The sequence below is a fragment of the Sminthopsis crassicaudata genome, chromosome 5 (assembly GCF_048593235.1).
Source record: "Sminthopsis crassicaudata isolate SCR6 chromosome 5, ASM4859323v1, whole genome shotgun sequence".
Lineage (NCBI taxonomy): Eukaryota > Metazoa > Chordata > Mammalia > Dasyuromorphia > Dasyuridae > Sminthopsis > Sminthopsis crassicaudata.
The window spans coordinates 890,025-902,524 of record NC_133621.1 but is presented as its reverse complement, the minus strand read 5'-3'; the positions used below and the strand labels follow the sequence as shown (position 1 = coordinate 902,524).

At 50.1% G+C, this 12,500-nt stretch overlaps 1 protein-coding gene and 1 long non-coding RNA gene across 2 annotated transcripts in view; one reads left to right on the top strand and one right to left on the bottom strand.

The window, feature by feature from the left end:
• The window catches only part of LOC141543529 (uncharacterized), a 10,525-nt gene extending 2,294 nt beyond the window's left edge, over positions 1 to 8,231 (bottom strand). The window contains exons 1-3 of the long non-coding RNA XR_012482462.1: positions 7,982 to 8,231; positions 893 to 1,085; positions 1 to 45 (exon numbers count right to left, since the gene is read on the bottom strand). The exon at positions 1 to 45 is cut by the window's left edge and continues 29 nt beyond it. This is a non-coding gene — a long non-coding RNA (uncharacterized LOC141543529). The remainder of the gene's footprint in view (positions 46 to 892; positions 1,086 to 7,981) is intronic.
• The window catches only part of LOC141543528 (serum paraoxonase/arylesterase 1-like), a 24,103-nt gene that overhangs the window by 6,235 nt on the left and 5,368 nt on the right, over positions 1 to 12,500 (top strand). Inside the window, 4 exon segments of the mRNA XM_074268946.1 lie at positions 914 to 969; positions 8,714 to 8,882; positions 11,141 to 11,267; positions 12,098 to 12,298. Coding sequence (XP_074125047.1) covers positions 914 to 969; positions 8,714 to 8,882; positions 11,141 to 11,267; positions 12,098 to 12,298 — 553 coding nt within the window.

The window sequence follows — 12,500 nt, the reverse complement described above, 5'->3', positions numbered from 1 at the left end:
GGCTTCTCCAAGCTCTTCCTAGGCAGGGTGGGGTCCAGGCTCCCACTGCGGGAGCAGGAATGGGGGGGGTCTTGATTCTCTGGAAGCCTGAGCATGGCCCTCCATGGTCTCTTGCCTTTGAGCCACAGGCTGCAGGTCCCTTCTCAGTGCTCAGGCAACTGGGGGGGGCACCGGCTGCCACTGGAGAGAGAGCCACCCCACCCAGGATCCCCGCCATCACTGAAATCCCGGGGTCAGCCCCCGCCTGGACCTTGTGAGCCAGAAAATCTGGAGATGAGGATGTGGGGAAGGGAAGCCTCTGGCCACCAAGTCACACTTAGGTGATACCCAAGCGGCTCCAGTCCGCTGTTTGGAAGCAGAAGTAGTGGGGCAGGGACAAGGAGGGCAAGGCAGGGGAGGACCGAGTGGGGAGGACTCTGTGGAGGCTGGCAGGGTGGGGCCGGGTCTTACTGCCTCCTATGGTGAAGAGAGTGCTCCACCCACAAGCTCATAATGATGTGTGTGAGTGTGAGTGTGTATCCCCTCCGTGTGACCGTGCCAGGAGATCTGGAGTGCCCCGGCTTAAGACTGAGCTAAGGCACAAGTGAGCAGCGTGGCGCCCTCAGAACGCCAGCCCCGCAGAGTCATCCGGGGCAATGTCCATACTCCGACCCCCCCAACATCCCTCTGTCAAACCATGTCCTTCCTGGGGACCCTGGGGCCACTTGCCACCTCCAGCTCTGTGTGGGTCCCTTAACTCCTCAGACCTTCAGGAAAGTGGGGCCCATCACAAGCTGTTCCCGCCCTCCAGCCTCGTGGAGGAGGGATTCTGCGCCTCTCCGCCTCATAGCGGGGGGGTCAGACCCTCCAGGCTCTCGTCACCCCCCTCGTTCAGCCCTCCCCCCCAGCTCACCTTGAATCTGTTCTCTTGCAGAAACTGGTTCTGAAGACCTGGAGATCCTCCCCCATGGCCTGGCCTTCCTGAGCTGCGTGAGTGTCCCCCTCAAGTGATGGCTGCCAGGGAAGTGGGGTGTCAGCTACCAGGGAAGCGGGGTGTCAGCTGCCAGGGAAGCGGGGTGTCAGCTGCCAGGGAAGCAGGGTGCCAGCTGCCAGGGAAGGGGGGTGTCAGCAGGTGGACTGCTCTTGTCCTGGGAATGGCACAGCTAACTGCCTGTAACTGGGTCCATTGCTCAGCCCACCTCCTCATTTTCCAGACTCCCACTGGTTCCCAGAAGGAGCTGCTTTTGGGGAGGGGGTTCCTCCTCTCCTCCCCCAAGTCTCTCTCCCTTCTAAGTAACAAGTTAAAGGGCTGGTTAGGAGCCTGAGTTCATGGAAAACCCAGTGGCAGAATTAATGCTCCAAAGATGAGAAGGGAAGATGAACCTGGAAGCCCACCCCAGCCCACAAAGTGCAGCGCAACTTCTGAGCCCCAGGTGGCGCCGAGCAGCTTTCCCACACCGGTCCAAGGGCGCTGTCTCACTCAGCTAGGTCCATTGGGCATCGTGGTAGCTCTTCCTCCTCACCCTCCCAGGCACCAGCAGCACAGCAACGCTCCCCATCATAATCACTCTGAGAGAAAGAGAGGGAGGCCATCACCTCCCCCAATCTGCCAAAAGTGGGGGGCCCCATCCTACTTCAGGCTGCTTCCTCCTCTTCTTCCATCTCCCAGCCTTGGGTTCCCTCTCAGTCTGTCCTCTGAGACCCATTGCTGTGATAGCCGAGAGGGCTGTCAAAGTGAGGGAGGACTACCAAGGTGAGGGAGGACTATCAAGGTGAGGGAGGACTATCAAAGTGATGGAGGACTATCAAAGTGATGGAGGACTACCAAGGTGAGGGAGGACTATCAAAGTGATGGAGGACTATCAAAGTGATGGAGGACTACCAAGGTGAGGGAGGACTATCAAGGTGAGGGAGGACTATCAAGGTGAGGGAGGACTATCAAAGTGATGGAGGATTACCAAGGTGAGGGAGGACTATCAAGGTGAGGGAGGACTATCAAAGTGATGGAGGACTATCAAAGTGATGGAGGACTACCAAGGTGAGGGAGGACTATCAAAGTGATGGAGGACTATCAAAGTGATGGAGGACTACCAAGGTGAGGGAGGACTATCAAGGTGAGGGAGGACTATCAAGGTGAGGGAGGACTATCAAAGTGATGGAGGACTACCAAGGTGAGGGAGGACTATCAAGGTGAGGGAGGACTATCAAGGTGAGGGAGGACTATCAAAGTGATGGAGGACTATCAAAGTGATGGAGGACTATCAAAGTGATGGAGGACTACCAGAGTGATGGAGGACTACCAAGGTGGGAGAGGATTATCAGAGTGAGGGAGGGCTGTCAAGGTGAGGGCGGGCTCCCCAGATAATGCTTCCCTGCACAAATGATCACAGCTGCCCTCAGGATTTGGGAGGTCATATAGAACATGGAAAGATGGAATATGAACGGGTATCCCGGCTTCTCTTGCCAGCAGCTTGAAATCAACATGCTTGAACCAGAATTTACAGATTCTTCCCTCAACCCTGCCCAGGGTCCCTTGCAGCCCACAGATTCACACCCAATATGCTTCCCTCTCCCTGCCTCCCCACAGCCAATCAGCTATCAGAGCCTGTGACTGACTCCCACAGAAGCCCGAGATCTTCCTCTTTCCTGGACTATTAGGAGATGATGGCAGGAGCTCCCACTTTCCAGTTCTAACCCTAATGCCAAGGTCTACCCCATCCCACCCACCCAAAAATCTCCCTTCATTCTCCCTGGCCCGGAGGAGAAAGAACGCACTCTTCACGTGTGGCTCTTCTTCTGGCTCAGAAGAGCCATCTTGGCTAATCATCCGTCCTCTCCCTCTGAGCCCTGTGCTCCAGCCCCTACTATGAGTGCTGCCCAAAATGAGATGTCCTGGCACGGGCGAAGGAGCCCTTAAGACGTGACCTATAGATAGCTTTTCCTCTAAAGATAGTGTGCCCCTCAGGAAAATGTCAGTCAACAAATGCTGGGTCAGCACAGGGGACAAAATAGATCCCGCTCCCGAGGAGTTCCCAGTCTCATGGGAAGACAAAATGGAAACTACTGTTGAACAAATTAGATACAGAAGGGTATGTTGTAACAGAGGGGCACCAGAGGAGGGAGTGGGAAAGGCTTCCCATTGAAGGTGGGATGGTACCTTGGCCTCCAAGGAAGCCGGGAGGTCGACATAAGTTAGAGTTCCAAGCTAGTGAGGACATGAAACAGGAAGGAGGTCAAGGGTACTGAAAGACATGGGAGTGAGGGAGAAGAAGCTTGGAAAAGGGAGTGAGGGTGGGAGAGGTGATAAAGGGCTTTGAATGCCAGAAGAATGGATATTTGATGCTGGAGGCCATAGGGAGCACCAGAGTTTTTTGAGTGGGAGGCAGAGGGACATGGTCAGACCTGCACTCACACATCGGTGGCTGGAGGGAGGTTGGACTGAAGCAGGGAGAAACTTGAGGCAGGAAGACCCTGCCCCAGTGGCCACTGCAGCTGTCTGAGGTCTGCCCCAGGAAGGGGGCCTGTCAGAGGGGTGAAAGGATAAAACTCAAAATGGGTAGGATATGGGGGACGATCTATGAGACCAAGAAGGAAAGAGGATCTGAAAGAGGAAGCCAAGGTCATGGATTCGAGGGGCTTCATGCAGAAGAAGAGGGAGGGCACTAAATGTCAGGAGAAATCCTAGCTTCGGGAACTGTCCCATGAGACCTATGTCAAAAGGGTCACGCTCCTTGGGGTCTTCAAGAAGAGGCTGATAATTGATCAGAGCTACTGGAGAGGGAGGTTCATGGATGGGGTAACTAGATGGCTGCCGGGGTCCCTTCCAGGGCTGTAACTGTGAGGGATGCCGAAGCCACAATTGAGCAGCTGAAGACTTTCAGGAGCCTGCGAGGAAGGGATGGAGGGGGTGCGTCGGGGCTGCTGCCACAGATTGCTTCACCATCTAGAACAAACTGAACTTTAGCAGGCTCGCACTGTGGCAGAGAATGCTCCATGCTTTGTCATTGCTCTTGGCAACTGTCCGGGCTTTTCTCTTCGTTACATCTTTTTTTAATAATTGCCTTTAAAAAATAATTCAGGGTTGGGTTTTTTAATAGCTGAGGCAGATTGGTGCATCCACAAGGTCTCTTTTAAGTGTCCTGCATCATTGGAGTTACTTCTCTTTGGGTCCAGATTTTTATTCTTTAGTATTTTCTGTCATCTGGGCTGACTTCCCCATGGAGTTCTAGTGATCACATGTGCAGCCAGCAGGTGTCACTGTGGAGGATAACTTGGCCAGTAAAGGTGCTGTCATTAGCAGCTGGGATGCAAGCATCACCTGAGTCCCTGAGAATTTCCCCTTCTCTTCTGGGGAGTAAAGGGAACTAATCACAGCCGTCTACAGACAGCTCAAGGCATGATCTTTCTATGAGATCCACCTTATTGCTCTCTCCCTTTTTTGGTGCAGACATGTAAAAAGCCCAAGGGCTACATGGGAAACACCCCTATTGGCTCTACAGAAATTAGCTAGCAAAATTGGTTTTGGTTTTGGAGGGTTAATATTTTTTATTTTTGGCCTAAGACATGACTCAGTTCCATGTGTCTTTTTTTAAATTAAAAAACCTTAAAAAAAACTGTTAATAAATCCATGAAAGCTCTGAACTTTTATGAAGTCCAAAGAGTCTTTGTTCCCAAGCAGAGAATCGGCTTCCCAACCCTATAAAGTCCTAGGTTAGCCTGAATTAACTAATCTGAATCCCCACTGCCTCTTCTCTCCTACCAAAGAAATGAACTGAAGAGGTTATTAAAATTATCTTTACTTAGAAAAACCATTGTTAAAATACAGGGCAGAGTTAAAATGGAAGGGCAAAGAATCATTTAGTAGCAAATGATGCCAGCCACTGGTGAGATGCAGTAAATACAAAAAGGAAAAGAAAGGGGAGCAGAATCTCCACGGCTCCCATAGTCACTCCCTGTGGACTTTGTTTTTTTATGAAAAATCATTTATTAATCACTTATTATATTTAAAGTACTGTGCTAAGTGCCAGGGATATAAATAGAAAAGAAAGGCCTTGTTCTCCAAGAATTCACATTTTAAAGGGAGAGATTTCACATAGAAGAGGCTTCAGCTACAAGTCACAGGGAAAGGTCTGGTGATCCAGCAGCAAAACAGATGGTAACGGAGCTTCTTCAATTTCAATTTCATTTCCACTGACAAAGCCATGTGTATTTCTTTTTAAAGTAAATTTGTATTTGTTATTTTGAATATTTTGTTTAAATATTATTATAAACTAATTCATTTTCCAAATTCTCTCCCTCTCTCCTTTGCTCCCTCCGTGAGATGGAAAGCAATTTGATATAGGTTGTACATGTACAGCATATTGCCATATTTGTCATTTTGTGCAAGAAACCACAAACAGAAAAGCAAGTGAAAAATAGTATTCTTCCATCTGTCCTCAGACTTATCATTTTTTCTCTGAAGGTAGATAGGTCCTTTGGGATTGTTTTGGATCTTTGTATTGCCGAGAATAGCTAGTCCTTCACTGTTGTTCAATGTACAGTGTTCCCTTTAATGTGAACAATGTTCTCCTGGTTCTGCTCACTTCACTCAGGATCAATTCATATATATCTTTCCAGGTTTTTCTTGTGATCTCTTTCCTGAGCTCCTCATGACTTCCTTCTGTCCTGGTGGTCTGTGGTGGTGGTACTGATGACAATATAGTTTCCGCCTCTCCCTCTGTGATCTTTACTCAAATGCTTTCTACCTCCCTCCTGGACCCTGAGCCAATCTTCCTACTGCTCCAGACTCTGCCTCTGCCTACTCATCCTTTTTTACAGCGCAATAGCATTCTATTCCATTTATATACCACAACTTGTTCAGCCATTTCCCCACTGATGGGCATCCCCTCAATTTCAAATCCCCTGTCTCCACAAAAAAAAAAAAACCTGCTAAATTTTGTGTATGTATATATATATATAGCTATATTTATTTATTTATCTATAAATATATATGTCTTTTTCCTTTTTCTTTGATCTCTTTGAGATACAGACTTAACTGTGGTATCACTGGACCAAAGGTTATGTGTATTTTTAGAGCCCTTTCAGCATAGCTCCAAGTTATTCATATTGGTTTTTCTTAACATGCCAGATAGAAGGTGAGAAAGGGGAGACCTCAATCACTATTAGGCTCCCACAAAATATCTGTCTGCTGCTACTACCACTTCCTCACTTCCTCTGTTCTGAATCTCTAGAAGAATGATGTGAAACTGCTGCTGCATTCAAAAATTCCATCCAAATTTGTCTTCTGTCTCTTCATGATCTGGAAAAAGACTATAAACCACAGAATCTTTAGTGACTTGTCTGAGATTCATCTGAATGTGACTATCGTAACTGTAAAAAGAAACCCTCAATACTTTTGACATCTGCTCTCCCAAAATCTAGAGGCTGGGTTAGACCCTTGTTAGACCATGGAACTGGTATGATTTCTATCACTTCTGCTTCCAGTAACCCAGTTCTTCCTTATTGGTGAGAATCAGATGGTGGTTCCCCTCATCATCTACTGAATTGTGAAATCATCCTTATAGCAAGTGAAGAAATTAAACATACATATACACACACAGCTTCCCTGCTTTGGGCAAAGAGGGACAGAAACAGAGACGGGAAAGCAGAAAATGTCTGGATCATTGGAGCCATCCCTGTCTATCTTGTTCTTGCCCTAGGCTCATGGCCTGTTTCCTGAGCTTTTCATCTATTCCTCCCTTCTGCCCTGATGACCTGTGGTGTGTGTATGACTAGATGGTTTCTGTCTCTCCCTCCGTGATCTTTACCCAAATGCTTTTATCTTCCTTCTGGATACTGAGTCGCTCTTTTATTGCTCTGCCTCCTGCTGTTACTCGAGTTGCTTCTTTCAGACAAGTCTCTTTCTCTAGAGCCATATGTATTGCTCCCAGAGGCTGTTCTGCACCAAGCCTCAGGATGGAGCATGGAAGGACCATATTGTCTCCTGCTGTGTGCATTAGGGATTCAAGCTCCCATTTTCTGTAGATATGATCTCCAGCTAAAGAGCAGGTTTCTGATCTCTTTGTGGGCTGAACTGTACCCAGTTGTGTCCATGGCTCCGTTTTCAGAGATGTCCACACCCCCAATTGCTTGTTTCCACTCTCCTTCCCTCCCTCGCTGCCTTGTATGTACACATGGTCCCTCATGTCAAGAGCATGAGCTGCCTTCCTTTTTGTCCAGGGGCCGGACATTTCCAATGTCCATCATATCTCGCAGTAGGTGCTTAAAAAATGTTTGTTAGTTGATAGATCAGGCCCAATGGCCCCCATTTCTGAGCAGCTTTCCCCAATAATTATAAGGTGGTGATGTTCCTAAAAAGAAGTCCCCCAAACTATTTTTATTTTGTTTGGGTTTTTTGGCTCAGTTGAGAGGAAAGCAGCTGATTTCTTCTCCTATTCCAGTCACTCTTTTCAGAGAAGCCATTACAGACATTGACTCACCCCTCAGGCTTCTCAGCTTTGCCAGATCATCTGAGCTCTTCTAACTTTATGTTATATGCTGGGAGCAAAGTCCAGAAATCAATGTTTCTTCCAAGTGGCTCCCGCACCTTTCATGTCTCTTGTTTGAGGGACCCAAGGGCTTCCCCAGTCAGTCATCTGGAGTCTTTGGCAACAGCTTAAATTTTTTTTCTTCACCTGTTTATCTCTGGATATCTTCATGAGAGACCCAGTTGATCTTTCTAGTGTCAGGACTGTTTGCCATCCACATTTATTAAGCACTTACTGTGTGCAGATATAAGATCACTTCAGGTTTGGAATTTGCATTTCAACAGGCATAGTCTTGAAAGTAAAGTGTTATTATCCAAGTAATATTATTACTTATTATATTATATATATATATATAATATATTATTTATTACTCCTCAGAAGCTTGATTGAAGGTAAGAGGAAACTCTTAGTATAAAAGTAATACACAATTAACAGACACAATGGACACTATAATAAACAAACAACACACAACATACATCATTACCACTCTGAGGAAGCACCAACATCTGAATTCCTTGGCTGGGAGCACTCATGGTCACAGCTATTCAATGTCTCCACTGGAGTCATTTCTAGGCAAGCTATACAAGACTTCCTACCTGAATCCTCTAAGTCCCTTTCCACTAAGGGGTTTTTATAGGCTGAGAACAAAGAAGGGACCAGGCTAAGTATTTTCATTTGAAATGTGTCTCTTGAGATGTAGCAGCCTCCCAAGTACAGGATGTTCCATCACAAGAGGCCCACCAAGGAGAATATTTGTTCGTTCCTTTAGGAGGATTGTGTTTACTCCAAGAACTAGCCAGGTTTCTGGGACAAACACAGGCCTGCCATAAAGGGTACTCATTGATTAATGCACAAGAAAGGATGCCCTTCCCTTCTTTATGCTTTCCTGGCATTCTTTCAGATAACTGCAAGCACATTCTTGTGTTCTCAGCAAAAAGAAGTTACACAAAAGACAAGACTGAGACTTCCTTAAGATTGCTTACTCACCAGGATTCCTTACAATAGATCAGTGTGCTAAGGATGGGATGGGGGGAGGGAGATATTTAGATGTGGCCATGATTCACCTGGCAGCCCTGAGGGGCTCAAAAAGGGACAATGAATGTGGCTAAGCGAGTGCCCAGAAATAAAGACTATGTGAACCTGACTTTGATGTTGTACCTGGATGATGGGTCAATCTGTTTATACTTATTTCCTTTGTTTTTTAAAAGGGGCTAAAATATCCTGGAATAAAGAGCTTTGATCCACACAAGCCTGGAGAAATACTTTTGATGGACCTCAATGAAGAAAACCCTGAACCTATGGTGCTACCGATCCATGGGGATGGACTGGACAAGGCTTCCCTTAACCCACATGGGATCAGCACCTTCACAGATGAAGGTAAAATGCCAGGGTTATTTGGGTATCCTCAAGACCTCAGAGCTGAGAATTTCTGCCTTATCCAAGGCAGAATTGTCTGAACGTTTGTGATATCTTGCCATAGGGGACTCTAGTCAAAACTTAGAGGGGGGGCTGCACCCCTCTCTCCTCATCACTAGCCACTTGTTCCCCTAATCCTGTCCCCTTTGGCAGAAAAGTGCTTCCCCAGAATTTCTGGTCTCTTGACTATTTTGTTAAAATTATCTGAAATAAGAAAATTTCTGAAACTTGTTATTTCTGAGTTAAAAAGAATGAATTGTAAAGCTAACAAATCACCATTAAATCAAGTCAACTAATTCTTCAGTAATTAGTGACAAATGAGTGATTTGCATTCTGATTTTTATAATAGAATTTTTTTTTAAATAGGGAACTTGTTTTGAACATAATTCAATTGGACAATGCCTAGTTTGCTTCTTCTAGGCAACATTTCGCTGTCAAAGTGATATTCTCCCAGATATCTTTGCCCTCTAGTGGATGCCTTTTGTAGCCAAAAAGCTTGCTGGGAAAGGGGAACTTGAGGTTTGGAATTAGCGGTCACCTTCCATCCTCCAGCAGCCAAGATTCCATTAGTCCTTAGACTTAATATCTAGCACAAGAAAAAAGAAGCCTGCTCTCCTAATACTAGAAAGGGGAACATTGGCCATTAGCCAATGCTCTGGTTGCCAGACAGGTGAACCTAGCCTTTAAAAAGTCTTAATTATTTTAGTCCTACAAAGATAAAAATCGTCTGTCTGTTCCCTAAATCTTCATATAACCTAGACTTAAGATCTTTATTAGTTTGACTTTGCTATTTGGGGCTGGTTTTTAATCTGACAATCAAACTAAAAATAAATCCAAGTTAATAGTGTTATATTACTAACCGATTTAAAGGAAATCCCTTTTTCACACTCTTACATGGGGGGCGGTGGGCTTTCTCTTACCGGTGCTTTGCCTGCCCTGCTGGCTCAGGGTCTCCCCACTCACTACCTTTGAGCCCCCATTACCTGGGATCCTTCCCTGGCACTGTTCTCTCAAAGGTCTCTTGGGACACGAGCCAGCTCCCTCCCTCCTCCCTTGGCTGCTCAGCAGCCCCCTCCACTCCTTCATCACCTCTTCTTTTGGTCTCTCTCAGCTCCTTCTCCCTTCTCCCACTCCTCTTTGGTGGCTACAAGGACTTCAGCAGTCGGGACTTCAGGGACACCTCCAAAGCCAACAGCCCTGCTCTTGCCTTAGGGATCCCCACTAGCTGGCACCTTCCCCTCAAGCTCCAATCCTTGGTTTCTGGCTTCTTGTATCCAGTCAGGCCTCGGGACTGTGGGCTCTTCCTGAGCGACCCCTTATTCTTGCCCCCTCTGTGGCCATGGATGCCCTTGGAGGCAGTGGGGCTGAGCTGAAAGGGCAGGGCTAGAGGACCTCTCTCTGGATCCCAGTGGCTCCCTGGTAATCTTACACCAGCCACCTGTTTCCACACCTGCCAAATAGAGGTCTCTGAGTTGTCACCCTGGTCACCTCCCTCACACTACAAATGGAGGGTGAGCTTGAAGAACTGGTTTCAATCCTGCTTCACACCCAACTGGCTGATGGGCAGCTCTCAAAGTCTCTGAGCCTCGGTCTGGGGGCCAGAAGGCCTGACCCTGAGGGAGCAGCTGCCGGCTCCTCCTGTGTCCCCACCGCCTCCCCTTCCTCAAGAACTGGCCGCCTCGGTCCTCCCGCACCGAGTCTCGGCTGCTCTGCCTGTGCTCGGGGCAGCCCGGCCCTCGTCCAGGTCCTGCTGCATCCACAGACACGTCACCGCGGCGCTCTGCCCGTCAAGCAGCCCAGTGCATGAGCCGTATCCCCAGCATGTCTCCCCGATCCCCCAGCCTCTCCTCCTGTTCTCTGCCCAGATCCACAGAAGGGCTCTGGGCCGGGGGATGGCTCCACTGTCCTGCACCCTCTCCGAGACCCCGCTGCCCCACTGGGAGCCCCAGGGCCAGCAGGGTCCCATGAGGTCTTGGGCATCTTCCTGGGCACACTGCTTCTCCCAGAGAGCTTTCCTGCTACCTTGCTATGGCCTTGGACCTCAGGGACAGACAGTCCTGTCCTGCTCTGGCCCTTCCTGGGAGTGGGGGGTCCTCCCTCCTGAGGCCGGAAGAGCCCCATGAAGGCAGCCCTAAGGGAGGCAGGTCACAGCTGCTCCCTAGAGACAGAAGCCACCTCTCTGGCTGGGCTAATGGCGGGCTCTCCGCGCCTCCCCTCAGATAACACCGTGTACCTGTTCGTGGTGAATCACCCCCAGCTCTCGAGCACTGTGGAGCTGTTTAAGTTTCAAGAAGAAGAAAGATCGCTCTTGTACCTGAAAACAATCCGACACGAGCTGCTTCCCAAGTACGGCCAAGCGGGGACTTGATTCACCCCAAGCCCCGCCCCCTGGGGCTGCCCCCAAAGTCCCGCTCTTTGCCCCGGGGAGGGGGGCATCTTCCTGGCCGGAGGGTCTCGGGAAACCCTCCCTTTCTGCTCCGCCCAGGTGGGTGAGAGCGCGGCCCCGAGAGCGCGGCCCCGAGAGCGCGGCCCCGAGCACCTCTCCCGCTCCTTCCCCAAAGTTCGGCGGAGCCAGCCCGCCCCGCCCCGCCCCAGTCCTTCCCTTCACCCCATCATCTGGTCCCTTCAGGCTCAGCCTTTCTACCAGGTGGGGAGCCGCCACCAAGCCAATGGGCCCCTCCCTCCCCGTCCCGCATTGGTTCTTGTGGCCCGGATGCTGCAGGTGCAGTGAACTGCCGCTCCTGGGCCATGAGGAAAGGAAGGGCTGCCGGAGAGCGGGCCCCAGGAGGACCGGCCTGAGCCGGAGGCTTCCCCCGCCCCTCTGGGAGCCCGGAGCGGCAGCGGGCTCTGGCCGAGGCGAACCCCCTTCTTTCCTGCCGGCTCTGGTCTGGCTTTGCCTGAGAGGCAAAGCTACAAGTGCTTTTCCTTCCTTCCTTCTTTTTTTAAACTTAATCGGGCTTTATTTTTTCCCCTTGCACGGACTTGGCTCTCTAGGAGATGTTGCGCTCCAGTCCTCCCCCTGCCCTTCCCCAGCGCAGGGAGCGAGCAGACCTGGGTTTCCCGGCGCGATAGCCGCGCTCTGAGTGCCCACGGCAGCCCCGTGCGGAGAGCGCGCTCGCGCTGCGGCACGCGCGCCCGGCTCTCCTCCCCCGACACTTCCCGCGTCTCCTCTGCAGCGTGAACGACCTGGTCGCCGTGGGCCCGGAGCATTTCTACGCCACCAACGACCACTACTTCTCGGACCCCTCCCTCCGCGCGTGGGAGCTCTACTTGGGTTTGAAGTGGTCCAACGTGGTTTACTACAGCCCGCGGGACGTGCGCCAGGTGGCGGCCGGCTTCGACTTCGCCAACGGCATCAACGTTTCTCCGGACGGCAAGTGCGTGCCCCCCCCCCCCCCCCCCGGCCGCTCTCCAGACATTCCCCGGGCCTGCTTAACGCCGGACGCCGCTGGGCTGAGCCCGAGAAGACCCACGTGGGCAGGCGGCAGCGGCCCGCTCCTGCGCCTCCCCACTCGGCCCCCCGAGCCGCCCCGTGACTGCTAACGCTGACCTAGCCCTCGCTTTACTATGTCCCCGAAC